The 21939-nt window shown below is 36.6% G+C and overlaps 1 protein-coding gene across 1 annotated transcript; it reads left to right on the forward strand.

Moving 5' to 3' along the window:
* Positions 1-1333: 1333 nt before the first annotated feature.
* On the forward strand, positions 1334-14461 carry LOC115984719 (receptor protein-tyrosine kinase CEPR2-like). The gene is made up of 5 exons (XM_031107735.1): positions 1334-1590; positions 4003-4151; positions 4470-4787; positions 5054-5470; positions 14436-14461. Exons 1-5 carry the CDS (start codon positions 1334-1336, stop codon positions 14459-14461), a joined length of 1167 nt encoding a protein of 388 aa, XP_030963595.1.
* The last annotated feature ends 7478 nt before the right edge of the window (positions 14462-21939 follow it).

A 21939-nucleotide genomic window follows, 5' to 3' on the forward strand; every position in this document is an offset into this window, starting at 1 on the left:
TCTGTGTCCAAATCCTCATCCCTTGTGGAAGGTGAGGTGGTCAATGGATTCCTTTCGTCACTTGGGGTGCCAGGGTCATTCTGACCTGACAGGAACACCTCATCATAGCCTACCCCCTTGTGGACCCACGATTGTTCACTCAACGCACTAGACATCTATCACCTACAAGTGACGGGTAAACCCTAAGACACTGACGGATCTACATAGACGACGGGTGTGTAAAAAAACTAAAAGAATGACAAGGGAATTCAACAGAAGGTGAAAAATACTTACCAGTTGAAAATAAACAATAGGAGAAGTATAGATGACAAGCGCACCAAGTAGACTGTATGCTAGTTTGTCAAAGGAGACGACAGTGCTCTGTTTATGAATTCGCTGCAAAAATTAAAGAATGAGAAGCAAAAAAGCAGGTTTATATAGAGGGAATGGTACGGAAGACGAAGGGGCGCTTCGTTCCAAGAGATTAACCACTAAAGAAATGCCATGTACCCCTACGACATTAATGACCCTAGGCCAGCCTGATAATCTGTGCACGCTTCTCAAGAGACAAGTCAAACTGTCACTCCATGGGTCCGTCCAAAGGAGGTGATAGACCCATGGAGTGAGGGGGCAACTAAAGAGTATAAAATTAGGGATAACAGATCCATTTAAGTAAACCTGACGGCACTGGGTTAATAGGCTGTCGGAGATAAGGCAACAAATGGGGCATCGGATGGATGGGACACATGACGGATGGACTCCTCCCCATAATAGATGGATAGTCCCTTGATATGGACGGATTCAAGTCACATGGATACAAGGTAGACGGATATCAAAGCCACGTGGCACCTACATGGTTTTGAGTGGGCTCCAAGGAATTCTAAATGGAAATATCTTGTGCCCCCATGAGAAACCCTAGTCAGTGAGATCCCAAAGTGGGAAGAATCCCGTGATATACGCACATTTTTGATGAGCTTCCCTGTAAGGAAACACCTTCCCACATAAGAAACGGAGGTCGATTCTACACTACTATAAAAACCCAAGCCCTCAAAAAACAAGGTACGCATAATTCACCCCAGCTCTAGCACTCTAGAGTTATGAAAAGCTATCTAACTTAACCTTTGAAGGGTCTTTGACCGGTACCACATCAGTACTCTCCTAAAGTCTTCTTGTTCTATGTTGTGCAAGTGTTGTCTTGAACACGTGAGGACTGTGTGACTTATTGACAATTTTCGGCATCATCAGTTGGAGGACCAAGAAGGAAGGACCAAGAAGGAACCAAGAAGAGCTAGAAGGCAGCAATGCCCTAAGCAGACAAGAGCGACAGGATACCAGTTGTCCATCTGCCACAGATATGGCTCCGCCTCACATAGTCGCAGAGATGCAGATGATGAAAGAACGGGTGGACTTCAAGATGAACGAACTCAAAGGACGGGTGTCTAGCGACCTCGATGACCTGGTCCATCGAACTGATTCACCATTCACCGTATCCGTTACGTCGTTTCCCCTTCCACTAAAGTTCCATATTCCTCAAGTGGAAAGCTACGACGAATCTAAGGACCCCCTAGATCACTTGGAGTCCTTCAAGACTCTAACGCACTGCAAGGAATGGCAAACGAGATTATTTGCAGGGCCTTCCCTACTATGTTGAAGGGCCCCATAAGGATTTGGTTCAGCAGATTGACGCTAGATTCCATTGGTACCTTTAAGGAGTTGAATGCCCAATTCACCTTACACTTTATCGAGGGGGCACAGATATAAGAAGTCTACTGCATGCCTAATGAGCATTAAGCAACAGGAAGATGAGATGTTGAGGTCTTACATAGTGGACAGATTTGAAATTATTAGTCCACAGAATGGACGAATTCATCCCACTAGAGGTGATTTGAAATTATTAAACCCTAAGTGAACGGGCTCATCCCAAAAGGATAATTAAAAGCATTGAGTCCAAAATAGTCGGGCCATCACAAAGGATGATTTGAAAATTATTAGGTCCATAAAGTGGACAAATTCAACCACGCGTTGAAATAACAAGTCCATGAGAGGATGGTTTGAAAATTATAAATGGACAGACTCAACCACGCGTTGAAATGACAAGTCCATAAGAGGACGGTTTCGTTCAAAAGGGTGATTTAAAAATTACATAGTCCACATAGCAACCAGGTTCATCTTGAAAAAGAAGAATGATATTTATCAAGTCCATGAAGTGGATGGATTCATCCCAGTAGCTCAAGTTTGTCTGGACCACAAAGTGGACGAATTTAACTTGTAGAGAGCTAATATTTGAATAAAAACATTTTCCTAGGCCATATAGTGGACGGGCTCATCTTTGAGAAATAGCTCACGTTAAAACCAATCCATAAAATGGACAGGATTATCCAAATAAGATGACTCAAGCCCATCAGGCTCACAAGGTAGACAAGTTCAAATACATTTGCTTAAGTCACAAAGTAGACGGATTCGTCACCCTAACCAATGAGTTATGTTCATAGAGCCATAAATTGGACGGAGTCGTCCTAAGAATTAATTAACAGGTATCAAGTCTAGAAAGAGACGAATATCTTGAAAGGCAAATAACCAAAATATTTTAAAGGCCCAAAAGGGGAGAAATTTACATGCAAACAACACTGCAATAGATCCAATGTACAGCGGCGGTCCGAAAAAATGTCACAATATGCAACATATAGCGACAGTTTTTGCACACGCCACAATAGTACAGATTTCTTGTAGTGTGTGCCTCACAATGTTGCTTCAAGTTTTTGGACACTCGCCTTTTTGCCTTTTTGAAATGATTATGGGAATGCATGGACAAATTTCACATTTGACACATTTCCAAAACTTTATCGAACTTCAATTAAAAAAAAAAAAAAAAAACCAAATTGAATTTTAACAATTTCACATGAGTCGACCACATATATTTGAAAAAGTTGAAATTCGATAAAAAAAATTGACACATAAGTAAGGTGTGGATTTAAGTGTAAGTTGGGGTGTGTCCTCAGCATTACTTTGGAAAAATTTATATTGTATGTTAATGCAAATGTGTGTATGAATTTGATTGGGAAGCTTTTTAATTTTTTGAGAATCTTGATTGAAAAACTTAATGTACTACACTTGAGAAATTGTACCAATATTTTAACTATATTTCAACCATATACGTATATATAATATAAAAATTGCTTTAGTGGTCTATGAGTTCCTTTTATTCTTACTTAGACGTAGACCACTTCCCCCAGATAATAAAAAAATATTAATGGGGTATGAGGGAGTAAATATTAGCCAGCAATTAAGTCTTATTCAAATATCTTTCATATTGAATCAAGAAGATTTTCCTGCCATTAATTATTTGGTAACGGCATAACGGGACCATTGTGCATTACATGCTTTGATTACGATTTCCTAACCCCAAGTCCTTGAAGTCTTTTGGGTTGGGTCCGCACCGCACCAAATGCCGAAATGTTCGTTCGTCAAATCTTCACAGTTCACCCTCTTATAAATGTGCTTTTCCTTGAGTGCTAAGCAGTGAAATCAAAACCCTTTGTTTTGTTTCAACAAACCAATACCAACTCCTACCAACCGCAACCTTTCCATGGGGCTTTCCCAGTGGAATTCAGCTCCCCCATCCTCACACTCCTCATCCTTTTATATGCGTGCCTTTATTCTTCTCTGGTGGTGTGGCTTGTTAGTCACCTCTGTGGTTGGTGGGAATAATGAGACGGACCGGTTGGCGTTGCTTGAGTTCAAAGCCAAGACCATTGATGACCCTCTCTAGGTTATGAGCTCTTGGAATGAAGTCATCCACTTTTGCCAATGGCAAGGGGTCACCTGTGGTCGCTGACATCAAAGGGTCACTGCTTTAAACCTACGATCTCTAAAACTGGTAGGCTCTATATCACCACATGTAGGAAATTTAAGTTTTTTGAGAAATCTAACCATCCAAAACAACAGCTTTCATAATGAAATCCCTCTTGAAATTGGTCGTTTGTATAGAATGAAATTTTTACAATTGCAAAATAACACTCTCAGTGGAAAAATTCCTAGCAATTTGTCTGGTTGCACCAACCTCGAACTACTTTATGCCAGTCACAACCTTTTGATTGGAGAAATCCCTGCAAAACTTGGCACCTTGTCAAAGCTTCAAAACTTTCTTATTTTGAATAATGATCTGACAGGAAGTATGCCACCTTCATTAGGAAACTTATCATTTCTAGAATTCTTGTATATATCTGAAATTCATTTGGGTGGGATTATCCCTAATTCTTTTGGTCAATTTTCCAAGATTAAACTTTTTGGTGTATTCAAATAAGTTGTCCGGTACAATTCCTCCTTCAATCTTCAGTCTATCTTCATTAATAAAATTTCATGTGGGACTCAACCAAATCCAAGGGCATCTTCCGTCAGTATCACTCTACCAAATATCGAAATTTTAAGTATTGCCTACAACCAATTTACTGGATCTATCCCTATTTCAATATCTAATGCCTCAAATTTAGATACACTTGGATTGAACCATAATAAACTAAGTGGAAAAGTTCCTTCTTTGGAGAAGCTAAACAGACTTTCATTTTTTGCCATTACCAATAATATTGCCATTGATGTTGTTAATGCATTGGATTATCTTCATCATAATTGTCACACAACAATTGTTCACTGCGATCTCAAGCCTAGCAATATTCTTCTTGATGATGAAATGGTTGCACATGTAAGCGACTTTGGCTTGGCAAAATTGCTTTTTGATGCTACCCAATATTCTTCTATTAACCATTCAAGCTCTATCGGAGTAAGAGGAGCAGTTGGTTATACTCCTCCAGGTGAATACCATCATCCTGTATTAAATTTAATTGTTTTTGTCTTTCTCGTTGTCTATTATTGTGTTTTAAAACCTAAAAGGACAAATTTAACAAGGATGCATTGTTGCTAGAAGATATGATGTGTTATTTATCAAATTTCTCTTATTTCTTGGCTGATTACATGCCACTGAAAAACCTCATTTAATACCTGTTAGGTTATAAATCTTTTTCCTTCTTTTTCTGATACAAAATGGTCACATTTACATATATGTTATGTGTAATTGTAGAATATGGTGTGGGAAATGAGGTGTCTACATATGGTGACGTCTATAGTTACGGCATATTATTGCTGGAGATGTTCAGAGGAAAAAGACCTATTGATAACATTTTTCAAGATAGTTTTAACCTTTATGACTTTGTCAAAGCAGTTATGCCAGAAAAAATAATTGACATTATAGATCCTATCCTTCTTCAAAAAAGAGTATTGGGGAAGACAACGATGAATGACCTTCCTCACAATGAAGGTCAAAATGGAAGTCCAAAAAGTCAAGAATGTTTGATTTTGATACTTGGAATTGGAATTGCTTGCTCTGTGGAATTTTCAAGAGACAGGATGAAAATGAGTGGTGTTATCATTGAGCTTAATTCAATTCAACGAAAACTTCTTGCAACTAATATACGCAAACAAAAGCTTCAAGCCACAGGTAAATTATGCTTGCCTTGTAGATGTTATAAATTGGTTGCAATTAGAAAGTCACATCCTCTTAGGAATATATTTTATTCTAGCAAAGCGGAAAAGATTGTTGTGCCATTTGAAATTTGATAAGCTAGTTATGCTATACCAGCATATAACACATACAAGCGCATGAATGTATTTAAAATTAAACATAATTTTTATTATAAAAATATAAATAATTACTCAAATTATTGAAAAAAATAGCATGTGACATATGCATACATATAAATACATTTAAAATTAAACACAATTTTAAATCATAAAAATATAAATAATTAGTCAAATTAATTTTTTTTAAAGTAAACATAATTAATCACTTATTAAAATTCTTACCTAAATTTAATACTACTTATGATCATTTTTTTTCTAATTTTTATTAAGATAGAAAGTGTGGTGATCTTTGTTGTGTGGTGATTTTTATTGAGAATATGTGATTGGTTTTTTTTTTTTTAATTTATTTTATAGTTCATTAATATTAGATTCTTAGTATTTTGCATTCATTAACTCACTTGGCACAAAGATTAAAAAACTTAAATAGACACATGACTCAAACTTAAATGGATAATATAATGTGATCCCCATATAAATTTAGACATATGGCACAGAATTAGATTCTATTTGAACTTTCTCTGAGCTCATATCTGCTGGGAAATTTAGACCCCAGTTGATAGAATTAATAAGTTTTAAACTCAAGTTGTTAATTAGATCTATTATGAATAAACCTTGTTCAAATAAACAAACATCAATATCAAGTCAAAATCATGCACAACGAAATAGTAAATAAGACAAGATATGATGACCTAGGAAAACTAATGAAACAAACTAGTTTCACAGATAAAAACCTAGGGGGATATCTTCTCAAAAAGAAATCCACTATAGTAAAGAGAAATTTCAAATTTAGTACAAAACCTTTGTCTCTATACTCTACAATCTCAGTAAATGAACTTATAACAAAAACCTTCTACCACTTCAAAACCTCTGAACTCTCCAATATATGAACACTCCACCCATAATCACAATTGGACCTCTAACTGACTTCAAGAATCTCTTGAAGGTTTTCCCCATAGTAGTTTGTGGTAGTTGCTATGACTTCAGATTTTTCACCAATGGAATCTTTAGATCTACTTTGAAACTATTTGGTTTTATGAAATAGAGAAAACTTGGTTACAAAGAGGATTCTGGCATTTTACCCCTAATTTTGAAAAAAATTAGCAACATGCCCCTGTTTGCAAACTATATAGGAGCGTGCTCCTGTTTCAATACTCGATTATCCTAAAATCGAGTTCAATTAAATACTCGATTTGTAGAAAATCGAGTTATGCCCGATCAAACTTAAAAAAAATATAAAAAAAAAATTTCCATGGAACTTGAGTTTCAGGAAATCGAGTTCCATGCAAAAAAAAATTTTATAAGTGTGATTGCTCTATATTCAGGGAGCCATATAGTGGCGTTTTTAATCCCTATAGTGACGTTTTAAAGCCCTATAGCGGCGTTTTCCTGCAAATATTTTTAGAAGTGTGATTGGCCCATATTCACGGTGCCCTATAGTGGCGTTTTTAAGCCCTATAGTGACGTTTTAAGGCCCTATAGCGGCGTTTTTCTGCAAAATTTTTATAAGTGTAATCGCTTTGTTCTGGGTGCCCTATAGTGATTTTTTTAGGCCCTATAGTGACATTTTTAAGCCCTATAGTGACGTTTTAGAACCCTATAGCGGCGTTTTCCTGCAAAAAATTTTATAAGTCCCCATACCAAGTTCAAGGAGCCCTATAGTGGCGTTTTTAAGCCCTATAGTGACGTTTTAAAGCCCTATGGCGGCGTTTTGGAACTCGACTTCCCTAAAATCGAGTTCTACGCTTTTTTTTTTTTTTAGTTTTATTTGAAATAACTCGATTTTCTACGAATCGAGTATTTTAATGAAACTCGATTTTAAAGTAATCGAGTATCGAAACAGGGGCATATCCCTATATAGTTTCGAAAAAGGGGCATATTGCTAATTTTTTTCAAAATTAAGGGCAAAAGGCTAGAATCTCCTGGTTACAAAACCCTAGCCACATAAATGGAGTGTTTCTCTCTTTGAAAGGCCCTTTAATAGATGGCTTATGATGTCCTTTAAATACTAGTTCAAACGGATCTCAATTCAAGCTTTAAACAAAATAAGTTATGGGTTTTTTCGCGTTGCTAATTTTTGCTAATCCGCGAAGCTCGATAAATCAAGTTGTTATCGAGCTTGTGTCAAGGAGGAAGTAAGTTTCTAGCTTCTATCAAGAGGTATCGAGCTGCTATTGAGGTACATGCTAAAAAAGTATTAAAAATGTGTTTTTCTTGAACTTTTCTTGAGCAAAATTTGTTTCTTCAACTTGGTCTTCAATTACAACTTTAAGACACATCAAAACTCAATAATAAAAAATAAAAAAAACACATAATTTGGCATGGTTGACAATACCAAAACACATAACCCTAACAACATCAAATGTGCTAAAATGTTATTTTAATCCCCCAAAATACTAAAAACTCACAACATCAACGGTGTCAAACTTATAACTTTTAACACCTAGCTATAGTAAATTTTCATCTCTAACAGTTTATTGAAACTAAATGGTAAACACACAAAAATGTTATTTAAATGAAAATTAGAGAGAGACTTGAGTGGTAAAAAAAATTAATAAATAAAGAATTTTTAAATGATATCGTAAAAGAGTAGAGCATTTGATGTTGGCTATATTGTAAATTTGAGGATTAAAACAGATAAAATAGTTTTTTGAGTTATTAAAAGCTAAGTTTGTTAGCATGTTTGATATGAATACTTTACTCTTCTATAGCTCTATAAACTGTAATACCCAAACACTAGATTTTTTTTTTTTATTCTTTAAATAGCTTATTCAAAATCAAAAAAAAAAAAAAAAAAAAAAAATCCAAGGTGAAATGAACTCTATTTTTAATTTGTTGATTTCTTCCATTGAAGTTTTTGACATCACAAGAAATTGGCTCACATCTTTTTACTCTATAAATGTATCTATTGATGATATAAGGTTAAATTATTGCTAGTTATACTCAATTACTGACACAGCCATTTGAATGTTACAAAAGTAACCAATTTGTTAGAGTTTGCATGTTTTGTAGCCAATGCCATGCACGATATATATTTTGAATGATGAAATTTATTAAGAAGAGAGCTAAAGGAAAAAAAAAAAAAAAGCGGGGGGGTTTGGGAGTTGGGACCATCATTCTTGATCTGGGCCCAACAAACAGATTGGAGAAGAGCAGAGATGGAGGTTTGACCCGTCTAGTTACAAAATAGGGCCTACTGGGCTACTAAGTTATCAAACTACAGAGTGGAAAATCAGGTCGTTTTTCACTCTACCATTATCATTTTGACCCACTAGGCCTTTGGACTTGTGGCCGTGAGTTGGACAGATATTTTTTTAATTACTATTATTAATATTAAATTGAAAATTAGAACAACACAAACACAAATAAGAGCAAATTTATAACCAAATAATCATGATCATAACACCAAATTAACACAAACTATATGAGGAGAATTAGGGTTTGGGTTTTATTTAGGAAGATGGGTAAAAAATTAAATAACAAAATTGTATATTATATTTTTAAAATTTTAAATATATATACTAATTATAGGTGGTTCAAGTTAGATTAGGTAGATTTGTGAATTTTATAACCCAAACCCAATCCAACTAACTATAAAAACAAATTTCATAACCTAGCCCAACCCACCAACCTCTAAAAATCAACCCAACCCAACGGGTTAGGTTAGATCAGGTCGGTTTTGGCAGATTGGTAGGTTAGTTGCATACCCCTAATCAGACAATAATTAATCTTAAAATTGATCAACCTTTTTTTTTAATGTAATTGACTGAATTGGATAAAAGTAATTTGCAACTTTTTTTTAGTAGGATCATTCTCGTGATGTTTCAGTTTTTCCATTTGTGGGCTGAGTCCACAGCCACAATGCTAATAGTTAATACGGGCCCAATGGGCCAATATAAGATCCATTTCCGATTAAAAAGGATTTTCCACATTGGGTGCTATATGGGCAATTATCCATAACCTTTATGGGCTGAGTCAAGGTTGGGATTTCTTTGATAAAAAATGTGTTATATCATAAATGAGCAACCAATAATTCTAAGCAGAAACACATGGTATTCTATTTTTCTTTTTTCTTTTTTTGAGAATCACATGGTATTCTAATTTATAACTAACTATTCATGTAAATATTAAGCGATACTTTGGTATAATAAAAATCCGTAAAAGAAATAATATACTCATTATATTGTTTTTATTTGTTAAAGGTTTGTTTACACATGAATATGTTATTTATTGACTTTATTTAAAAAATTAAAATTACACTTATGATTCAAATTAAATCATTTTCGTAACTAGTACAGACATGTGAATTATGATATTTTGTAAATAGAGACTCATCATATTATCAAATTATAACATTTCTATATATATACACACACAAAATTTTAATAAAAAGTAATAAATTACCATATTAACAATTAGCTTCTTTTATCGTTTTTTTTTTTTTTTTTTTTCACTTTTGAAAGGAAATAATAATCATATTTTCCTAATAAAAAAAAAATCATATTTTCTCTCTCTTTGGGATGACAATTGGACAAAGTTGGGTGGGTTTTGAATCCACGAGGGGGATTAATTGCTGCATTGGTGGACAAAACAACTTTGTAAATTTTGAAATTTTACCTATTTTGCTCTCCCATTTTATACCAAGATGTAGATTTACAAATTTGAGAAAAACCATCAAAACACACACACACATACATATTAATTTTATATGAAAATTAATATCAAGTTTGTAGCATAGGATTTAAAAATAAATAAAAAATCATTATTTTCTTTAAAATGAGGTTTAATTTATCTAGGATAAGGCAATGCATACATTGTTAGCTAAAGTTGTAATCTAATTTTCAATTTTAATTTTGTTGTTAAGAATGAGATAAAGATTGTTTAGTATGTTACCATAAGAAAATTATAGAATATTCCGGAGTATAATAAATGTGTACTCACTCTTCTCATGCAAATGAGGGTTCATTAAATCCACTTCAGCCCATTTAGTCCATTATGCTCTCTCTCTCTCTCTCTCTCTCTCTCTCTCTCTCTCTCTCTCTCTCTCTCTCTCTCTCTCTCTCTCTCTCTCTCTCTCTCTCTCCATTTGTTTGACTTAATCTTTAGTTTGGAAGTAAGAATTTTATTTTATTTGAATTTGCTTATCAATTATTTGAGTAATATTAATTGTAATTATGTGATAAATTTTGATTATCATGGTAATCTTCCTAGGAGAATGAGAAATTTGAAACTTAAAAATTTTAGCTGTGCCAAAAAAAAAAAAGAAAATACTAGACTCATCACACGTGCTTTGCACATGCAATAATGGTTTTTATTTATTTTTGGTTTAATCTTATAATGTTGAAAAGTGATATATAAATAACTCTATGTATTTTTATTTTTATTATTTTAAAGAAAGAGGTAAGATAAGATGGAATAATATTTAAAAATGAGATAGAGAATTGTAAAATTTGAAACCTAATGGGACATTTGAATTTATTGATTGGGATAAAAATTGTGATAAGTAAAAAATTTTGAGATTTGAACAAAGAAAGATGATATATGTTACTGTGGATGGATGGAGATTTGTGATAACTGTATAGAGTTTGGATAACAAAAATTTTGGAACGTTTTAAAGAATTAAAAAAAAAAAAAAAAAACTATAGAAATTTCGGGATAAGAATGAGTAGTTTTACGTGAGGTAGTGTGGTTTTTTTTTTTTTGAAAAAAGTTTTTTTTTTTTTTTTGGTTAAACATAATTGAAGTATTTGAATTCAAATAAATAACAAATACAGATAGGAGTCAAACATTTGAATACATATGACTGGTGAGAATAATGTTTTATTTTTTTTCCTTTTGTACGTGAGATAGTATTACTATTTTAACCTTTTCTGTAAGAAAAAAAAATTAAAATAAAGGGTGTGTTATTTCAGAATACGTATGAGGATATTTTGGTACGCCAAAAATTGAAGACGAAACAGAGGAATCCTCTTATTAATCGTATAGATAATGCACAAGAACAACAGTTAGAAGAATATGGACAACTTTACCACAAAAAATAATAAAATAATATATTTGTAAAAATAGAGAAACAAAAATTACTTTTAAAAACTGTATAATTCTTAGGGAGAACAAATTATCTACAATAAAATTTAAAGAATAATTATATACTCCCACATAGGTCTGCCAACTAGTTTATCCTAAAAATTGAGTATGAAAAAATCTTAAGGTTATTCTAATGATCTTTAGCAATACTTAAGATATTTGTAGTCATTGTTATCCACTTGGATTAGTGCTTTTTTTTTTTTTTTTTTTTTAATGTGATTGCTACGACTTAAATAATACTCCCAAGTGCAGAATTGTCGTAAAGTAATAACTCGGTATGTCCGAGGTCGAATCCACAGGAAAAATGGAATTGATTAGCAAACCATAAGAGAATAAAACTAAAATAATAAAGTTTAATTGAAGAGATTTTTTTATGATTTAATAAAGTTAATTTAAATTGAGAGAAAATAACAATATATTAAGGTGCTAAGGTTTAGGAATCCACACACAACACATCTATTGGTAGTCTTAACAATATATATTTTATAACTTAACTAAAATTCATATGAAGGATGATCATAGTCGGATGATTTTACAATAAAAACTCAAGAATTATTCATCTAAGGTAGTTTCATGAAATTGATTGATTTTGGGCAAAACAAAACTAGTGAATTAGTTCGCAGGGAATACTAAGTATTTAGCATGCTCGAAGTCTATGATAAATCAAAGAATTATACAAAAATTAAAACTTTTCTAAATGAGTAAATCAATAAAAAAAATTAAAAAAAAAATAACATAAGCATTAAAACCATAAAATAATTGTTAAGAACATACTAATAAATAGTTGGGTTTCACCCCTTGCCTTAGCAAGACTTCTAGCAAGTTATAACACAAATAAAACTCTAAAAACTGTAAGGAAACTTTAAGAAAAATTAAATTAAGTTCTACGGCGGCCACCTCCTTTGAATTTGGCCCTAAAGAGCCTTTAATTAGATTAAGGAATCCTATTACAAGTTGAATTCTTGTTTGGAGAAAATTACAGCTTTTTAGGCTTCACTTAACCGACATTTTCAGCCCATTTAACATCAGAATTCAGATTTTTGGTAAACTATAAAGTTGTGGCCTTTTATTTTTAAGTTCCAGCCCAACTTGAATCATCTCGATTGGACATCTAAGCTGAAAGTTATGCTCCGAATACTAATTGGTGCACAGGCTAGAACCCTAATCCGAATTGGACTTGGGTTTTGTGAAAAATTTCCTTTGATTCCTTACTCCAATTGGACTTGAATTTAATTGGGTTGGTCGTCTTTGACTGCATCATGGCCTTTGTAAAATTAAGTCCATTAGTTTTCTTCTTTGCATAAATCCACTTATCTAATTTCATTATCCTACAAAAGACATATTCACACATTAAAATTCAATTAAGCACAAAATTGATTATTCAGCATTATTCCAAAACCAACTATAAAGTTTTGATTTCCAACTATATTGTGTTGGCTTTAATTCCACGCCAAATTTGATTGTAATTTCTTCAATCATTTTCTCTGTATGTATGTGGATTTATATGTAAGCGATAAGTGTAAGAGATTGGTAAAGAATCAAGCTTCAAATGATGAATCAGTGGATTTCGTGACTAGCTCGCAAGAAGCAACCCGTGAAAAGGCCACATGTGGAGCACATGACTGAAAGATGAAGAGTTGTGCCAGACTGTCAATTTCGTGAGTGTTTCACGAGAAGGGCCAACCCGCGAAGTACCCACCGAAGTTTCTGTTTGGCAAAAAGTTGTGATGCTTTACCAAATTCTTTACCCGGATTATAAATACCCTCATTACCCACAAATTGTAAAGAGTACTTTTCAAAGAGAAAACCCTACAAATACACTTGAGAGTTAGAGATTGTTATACCCACAATCATCTACACATTTCCTTGTGGTTTTCTTCAACTCCTACCTCTCCATCTCTAGATCCTTGAAAGTTTGTTAGCCGAAACACTTACCACACCCATTATGAGTTTCAAGTGAGATTTTGGTACTATTGGGAAGCATTGGAAGGAGCCATTCATTGGTGAATGCAATCGGGTTGAATTGCGGGATCCAAAAAAACTAGAGAAGACAAAACTCCGAGAAGTCCGTTGGTAGCAAGAGCTTGGAGGGCTCAAGTACATGGGGTAGACTAGGCTTGGAGGGTCTTTTGTTATTCGTGTACTCCAACTTTATTTTCTAGTGAATCGATTTCAACTTGGAGGGTCATGGAGAGGTTTTTTGCCGAGTTCTTCGGTTTCCTCTTAGATAATACGTCTCGGTGTTATGTTGTGTTTCCATCTCTCTTCCCTACTCTTTAAGTTTTCATTTTATTGTTGATGATGGATGAATAAGGCTTAGGGTGGCTTTATAGATTCATTGCGCTCATTACTCTAGTTATGCACTTAGCTTAAGTTAGAGTAAAAGAAATCTAGCCGTAATTTTTAATTAGGGGTCTGAACAAGCTCTTGGGTTTTAGCACAAATCTGAGCTTTCACCAACCATAAAATGCATGAATTTACTCAAAATAAGTATGATAATGCTTTCTAATAATGATATAAATATGCAAAATTAAGCTATCATCAGTGATCTTATAAAATTGTCATTTTAGAATTTGAAAATATGATTTTGGAAATTATAGTTAAGTGTTTTTCTCCATTGAGCATTTGGATTATTTTGGTCTAAAATTGATGTTTTTTTAGTGCAAATTATCAAAAAGGACTTAAGTCCAACACAATGGTTATCTTCATATTTCACTTTTAAATATGGTACATAATTGTAGGGTGTCTGAGGACCAAGGAGGGTTGAATATGAAGTAACACAAACGATTCCACCCACAAAGCATATTCAACCTGAGGACTTCATCAATCCAAGAAGGGAAGGAGATGCGAGATAATGTTGTATGAGGGCCCGCTTAGAGGAAGAAGTATCATGGAAAGGGGCCAAGGCGGTGGGAGGGAGCTTCCTGTAAAGGTTTACCTTCCATGTCCGCATTGAATGCACTGTAACAACCTTATCAGGTGCATTAATGAGGAAATGACACCTGAATAGTAGTTTTATAGCTAAGTAGCTCATTCTATCACCTTTAGTAGAACTTTGATGGGAACAAGTGTCCCAAGGAAAACTCTGAAGCATACAGGTGGAGGGTTAAGATGCAAAGAAAAAGAGTATATAAAGGAGAGAAACCTCCCAGTCAAAGGGGGGATTTTTCCAAACGAGTTAAACAGACAAGAAAGTGAACAGGGCTTGGCCTGAATTAGAAATTATAACAAATTTATATAAGAACCAAATCCTCAGACTTGCCTGAGGACAGCATTATTCTCAATTACTATTTGAACTGTTCTTCTCTATTTACATTTGATCCTTCGGCCTTAGACATGAACTTAATCTAACTCACATTAGAACTGTTTTCCCACTCTCTCTACAAATTCTATTGTTTGGGCTTATTTTCAAGGACGACACACCACTATTCTCAGTGGGCTTAGGTCGTCAATTTTCTAGCACCTACAATTGGCACCGTCTGTGAGAACTGCTTGTAGTTTTCCTAAGTTATGGCTAACCCAGAGCACAATAGGGAAGAATCTGTTGGTTCTCAACGTGAGGAAAATTTTGTTAATTTGGAACGAAGGAGGGATAGGGAGTATAATCCCATACCTAGTGTTAAAGTGGAAACACAACATACAGAGCGCACTGAAAAGAGTAATTCAAGAACTAGGAGCCATGTTTCGCATGAGCAGGAAACGTGGAACTTAAGGGTCGAGATTGATCATTTGCGTAGAAGGTTGCATCAAAGGGAACGTGACAGGAGAAATCCCACACCCCCATCAAGTGAAGGATCCGAGGAAAATAGGGACCAATCTTATTGGCAGAGATCCAGGACTCCTCCTAGTGAATCTTTCTCCACATCCTCACATTCGGATAAGCTAGAAAATCATAGGAACAAGCGAGGAGAAAGCTCATCCCATCGGAGTATGGGGAAAGATGCAAGGAGAAAGGCCCTTTGCTAAATTTCAAAATCACCCTTTGTAAGGAGAATTGACAAAGCCAAGCTCCCTCATTGCTTTACACAGCCTACATTCACCATTTACAATGGAAAACCAACCCTGTGGAGCACGTGAGCCATTTCAATCAGAGGATGGCTGTTCACTCCAAGTATGTGGCTCTTATGTGCAAAGTACTCCTTTCCAAGCTCGGGCCCGTGGCTATGCGATGGTTCGACGCATTAGAGGAAGGTTCAATAAGATCTTTTGAAGAGTTGACCTAAGCGTTTGGAGCAAGATTTGTAACGTGTAGTAGATATTGGGAAAAATTTAACGAAATAGATGGGGATTTCAAAGATAGGGATTTTGAAGATGTGGCTATAAGGAATTTTAAGGTAGGGCTTCCAACAGAGCATGATTTGAGGAAGTCATTGACAATGAAGCCTTCTCGTAGTATGCGCCAACTTATGGATTGCATTGATGAGCATAAACGGGTAGAGAAGGATTAGACCCAAGGAAAGGGAAAAGCCAAAGTCTTCCTCGAAAAGAGGGATCCTCAGGCAGGAGTATATAATCATAATCGCCCTAGAAGGGATTTTTCTAACCAATCATCAGGAGCAGGAGCGCAGATGTATAAGGAACCAGTTTATCAAATCCTCAAGAAGACATAGAATGAGCCATACTTCAAATAGCCCAATAAAATGGGTGGAGACCCATCCAAATGAAACCAAAGCCTCTATTGCCAACCGAGGGTTACAAAACTTTACGTGACCATTTGGGTTAATTGGTGAAGGCAGAGAAATTGAAGCAAATTCTGCATCAGCCCACAAGACAAGTAGGATAACCCAGGGCTGGATATCAAAGAAACGGGGCTCCTCAACCAGCCCTGGGCACAATTAACATGATTTTTGCCATACCCAGGGGCGATGCTGGCTCATACTCGGGGGTCATGTCCGTAGCTTCAAACTCAGACCTGGGGGATCAAGTGCAGGTGTCTACAAGGGCTAAAAGGGCAGCAATGCCAACTTTGGGCTTCTTAGAGGAAGATAAAGAGGGAACATTCCAACCTCATGATGATGCATTAGTGGTGATCCTTCAGATTGAGGGGTATGATGTGAAAAGAGTCCTTGTGGACCAGGGAAATGGTGCTGAGATCATGTACTCAGATTTGTATAGGGGGTTAATCCTCAAACCCGAAAGTCTAGAGAAATATGAGTCACCTTTAGTCAGATGTGATGGAAGAATGGTAATTCCCTGCGGAATGATCAGACTACCTGTGCAAGCTGGAGACGAGGAGGTACAAGTTAACTTTATTGTGGTAGAAGCTTATTCTCCTTATACTGCTATTTTAGCAAGGCCTTGGCTTTATGCTATGGGGGCAATGTCGTCTACCTTACACTTGAAGGTCAAGTACCCCACGTAGGGACGAGTTAGGGAGTTAAGTAATGGCAAGACAATGTTTGGTGGCTGCAGTTAGGCAGCATTCCCTAGATCAATCTCCAATTGGGAGGGAGCAGGTCCCATAGCAACTAAATGGTCCTAAAATTGAACTTGGGACCGAGTTAAAGGGATTGCTATCTGAGGAGTTGGAAAAGATTTTGATTGGTCAGGACAAGGAGAGGTACTTTCAAGCTAGGGCTCAGTTAACCCCTATAAAGAAAGCAAAACTGGTAGAGTTTTTGAGGAATAACGTGGATGTGTTCGCATGGAGTACTTATGATGTGTCAGGGATTGACCCTAAGTTTATATGTCATTGGTTGAATGTAAATCCTAGGGTAGTGCCAAGGAGACAACCACCCCGACGCTCTTCAAAAGAGCATGCCGAGGTAGTGAAGGAAGAGGTAAATAAACTTAAACAGGCTGGGGCAATCAAGGAAGTCTTTTATCTTAAATGGTTGGCTAATACTGTAATGGTGAAGAAGAAAAATGGGAAGTGGCGTGTGTGTGTAGATTTCATAGATCTGAATAAAGTTTGCCCAAAGGATCTCTTCCCTGTTCCTCAGATTAACCAGTTGGTGGATGCGACGCTTGGACATACTCGGCTAAGTTTTTTGGATGCCTTTCAGGGATACCATCAGATACCTCTAGCGTTGTTTGACCAAGAAAAAACTGCCTTTCGAACCCCTACGAGCAATTATCATTATCAAGTGATGCCTTTTGGTCTGAAGAATGCTGGGTCTATGTATCAAAGAATGGTGACACGAATATTTGAAGCACAGATTGGAAGGAATGTGGAAGCATACATTGATGACATGGTGGTAAAAAGCAAACAGGTCTCTGAACATTTGAAAGACCTAGAAGGTGTATTCTCGGTGCTGAAGAGACATAAATTGCGACTAAATGCATCTAAGTGCTCTTTCGGTGTCAATTGGGGAAATTCATGGGCTACATGATTATGCACCAGGGAATAGAGGTTAATCCTGATTAGATCAAGGCCATTAAGGACTTACATCATCCTTGGAACCCCAAGGAAGTACAAAAGATAACAGGGATGACAACTGCTTTGAATAGATTTATTTCTCAGTCAGCAGATTGATTTTGGCCATTCTTCCAGCTCCTTTATAAGTGGAAGAACTTTGAATGGACCAAGGAGTGTGTAGTAGCCTTTGAAGAATTGAAGCAATATTTGTCACATCCTCTTGTTCTCTCCTGACCCAAAAAGGAGGAATTACTGTTTGCTTACATAGTAGTCACAAATCACATAGTAAGCTTGGTTTTGGTTATAATGGAAAATGGAGTGCAAAAGCCTGTTTATTATGTCAACAAATCCATGCAAGAGGCAAAGACCCGTTACTTGCCCTTGGAGAAAGCGGTGTTGGCCATTATACATGCTAATAGGAAACTCCCTCATTATTTCCAGGCGCGTACTATTATGGTACTCACGCAACTCCCTTTGTAGACGTTGTTATGGAAGTCTGATTATACGGGTAGGATTGCTAAGTGGGGGACCATGCTCAGGGCCTTCAATGTTAAATACTTGCCTCATACTGCTATAAAGGGGCAAAGTTTTGGCAAACTTTGTTGCAAAGTTTACCGAGGATGTTGTGGAAGATGACAGGTCGAGTCCAAATGCTTTGGTGGCTTCAGCCTCTTCTACTGCAACTTGGGAGGTGTATACGGATGGAGCGGCTAACCAAAAAGGCTCCAGAGTAGGGATTATGTTGGTAATCCCCAAGAAACTAGTAGTGGAGAAGTTCTTGAGGTTAGGCTTCCCAGCTAAATAAGAAACTAAATATGAAGCCTTATTGGTTGAGATGGCAATGGTGAGCAAGATTGGAAGGGAAGTTATAGAAATTTACTTGGATTCTCATTTAGTGGTAGGGCAAGTCAATGGAGAGTTTAAGGCCAAAGATCAACGAATTCAAAGGTATCTCGTCAAGATCAGGAATGCCCAATCTTGTTTTAAAATTTTTTCCTTAAGGCAAATCCCAAGGGGACAGAACTCCTATGCAAATTTGCTGGCTATGTTGGCTATCTCTTCAAGATCAGGCCTACCTCGGGTCATAATTGTAGAGGATTTGGTAGCTCCTAGCCATGGTGATCAACTTTCGATCAGGGTGCATAATATACAAGTTGGGCCGAGTTGGATGGACCCTTTAGTTTCATTAATAAAGCAAGGTTATTTGCCTAAAAATAGAGGTGAAGCTGAGAAGATACGTAGGAAGGCCCCACATTATTGGCTGTCAGAGGAGCAAAAGTTGTATAAACATTCTCACTCGGGACTGTATCTTTTATGCGTTCATTCAAAGGCAGTGGAGCCCTTGTTGGAGGAATTGCGTGAGGGAATTTATGGAAGTCATACTGGAGGGAGGTCTTTATCTCATAGAGCCCTTACTTAGGGGTATTGGTGGCCAAGTTTGCAAAAAGTTGTCCAAGATTATGTTAAGAAGTGTGACCAGTGTCAAAGATACGCCCTGAATACTCATCAGCCTAGAGGGGTCTTAAATCCACTCTCTAGTCCTTAGCCATTTGCCCAGTGAAGTTTGGACACAGTAGGACCATTTCTCAGGGCTGCCGGAAACCGAAGATGGCTCCTTATCGGAGTTGACTATTTCACCAAGTGGGTGGAGGCCAAGCCTCTTTCTAATATTAGGGACGTGGATGCGAAGAGGTTTATTTGGAGAAAAAATGTTACAAGATTTGGGGTCCCCCATATGCTAATATCGGATAATGGGCTCCAATTTGACAGCAATGCCTTCAGAAGGTATTATGGGGAGTTGGGTATCAAAAATAGGTATTCTACCCCTGCTTATCTACAAGGAAATGGGCAGGCCAAAGAAATTAATAATGCCATCCTAAGGATTTGGTCTTAAGGAAAGTGGTGGGAGCAGAGAAGAATCCATCATGGGGAAAGCTAGGCCCCAATTGGGAAGGCCCATACAGAATAATATCAGCGGCAAGGATTTGGGCTTATTACTTAGAAGATTAAGATGAAAAAGTTGTTCTGCGTCCATGGAATGTAAATAACCTGCGTAGATAATATTATTAATAATACAATGGCTTGTACTTTTTTCTCATCTATTTTGTTGAATGATGATCAGTCTTAAGGTCATTTTTTCTCTTCCATTGAAATCCACCCTGATGTTAAGTGTTAAACAGAACCTTGATCATGTTTGACTCCTTGCGTCATAGAACTTGGGTAAATTAACCCTTATGAGAAATTAGTTAAATGTTAAACAGAACTTTGGTCTTGTTCGACTCCTCAAGTCACAAGCCTTGGGTAAATTAACCCTTATGAGAAATTAGTTAAGTGTTAAATAGAACCTCGATCTTGTTTGACTCCTCGGATCACAGGCTTTGGGTAAATTAACTCTTATGGGAAATGTGGTTAAATATTAGATGGTGTCTCGGTCTTATTCGACTCCTCGAATCTTAGGCCTTGAATAATTTAACTTTTATGTGGACAAAGGCCAAGGGTCAGGTGAATCTTAGTTTTATCGGACTCCTCGGTTTGGGAGTCCTGGGTAGATTCAAAGGTTGAGCAAACTTAACCTAAAAGCAAGTGGGATTAAAACCCAAAATTTCTAAGTAAGAATTTATCCGATCTTGATGGATGTGCAGAAAGAGTTAAAACAAAAGGAGTTTAAAGTATTTAAGGATACTTGCGAATATCATAAGAGTACCAGAAATTACTTGGTGAGATAAAAACGAAAATTATGAAAATGAGGAGAAGATAAAGGTGAAATATATTCATTTAGGTTCAGGTACAGATTACAAAAAGGGGCTATCAGTTAAACTGAACCCATGTTAGAGACTAATCTATACTCCTTGTTGGAAGAAGTCAAGCGATGACCTCCAACTCTTTGTCTTTTTTCTTCTTCTTCAATTGTTCAACTTCAACCACCTCTTCCGATTCTAACTCCATTATGGGCGTAGGAGCTGGCTACTCTTTGTCTTTTCTGGAGGCGGGCATTGTAGTTGAAGTTGTGGTGGACTTGGGTATCGAAGAGGTAGAGCTTGGGTTAGAAGGAGGAGGGGCAGTGCTTGGAGCAAGACAAAGAGCGAGGGGATAATATACCTTGTTAGCCCCCCTCAAGTCAGAGTCTGCCTTAACTCCTGCAGTGTTAAGGGCTTCGCTCCAGACTTCTGCCCAAAAAGCGGAAGCAACATCCCTGAGCTAGGCAGTCTTTGTCATCTTGGCATCATAGGCAGCCTACTTAGCCTTTGCCCTCTTGGCATCTTTATCTTCTAGCTGTTTTTGCTGCTGCTTGGTTTTCTTTATGGCCAAGGCCAATTGCATTTCTGACTTTTTTAAGGAGACACGCAACTCCTTGGCCTATTTTTCAAACCCTGCCAGGGCAGCTTCAGCACTTTTGCGCCCTTTTTCAACTTCGGCTAAGTGAAAAAGGGCCTCTTTGAGTCTTTTCTCGAAATTAGCAAGGGCTTTCTCAGACTGGGTAAGCTTACCTTTAGCCTCACAGGACTTGGACAGAGCATGATCCATATACTCCTCAACAATGAAAGACGCTTGCACCGCCTATAAAAAATGGTACCAATGATTAATCAAGCAAGAAACAAAAAAGGGCGGTAAAACAAGAAGATAGAATCTCACCTTTGCAAGGTCTCTCTTTAATGAGAGGAACACCTCACGTTTCCTCAGCCCTTAAAGCTCTCGCATATCCTCAGGAAGGAGAAGAGCCTTCTCCAAGCACTCAGAAACCAGCCCCGACCTTCCTTTCTGGGATCCCTAAGGGATGCTTCAGAGGTCACGGGGTCTTTCGAGCTGATTACAAAAGCGGGATTCCATATGGTTAGCTTGGGACGTTGCTCTCCTTCAGTGCCTTTGCCGATCCCAAGAGTAGCACC

The sequence above is a fragment of the Quercus lobata genome, chromosome 4 (assembly GCF_001633185.2).
Source record: "Quercus lobata isolate SW786 chromosome 4, ValleyOak3.0 Primary Assembly, whole genome shotgun sequence".
NCBI lineage: Eukaryota > Viridiplantae > Streptophyta > Magnoliopsida > Fagales > Fagaceae > Quercus > Quercus lobata.

Coding starts and splice junctions, on each gene's coding strand:
- LOC115984719 (XM_031107735.1), top strand. CDS start 1,334: ATGGCTCCGCCTCACATAGTCGCAGAGATGCAGATGATGAAAGAACGG. Junction 1,591..4,002: donor CTAACGCACTGCAAGGAATG/GCAAACGAGATT, acceptor TAACACTCTCAG/TGGAAAAATTCCTAGCAATT. Junction 5,471..14,435: donor ACAAAAGCTTCAAGCCACAG/GTAAATTATGCT, acceptor ACATAATTGTAG/GGTGTCTGAGGACCAAGGAG.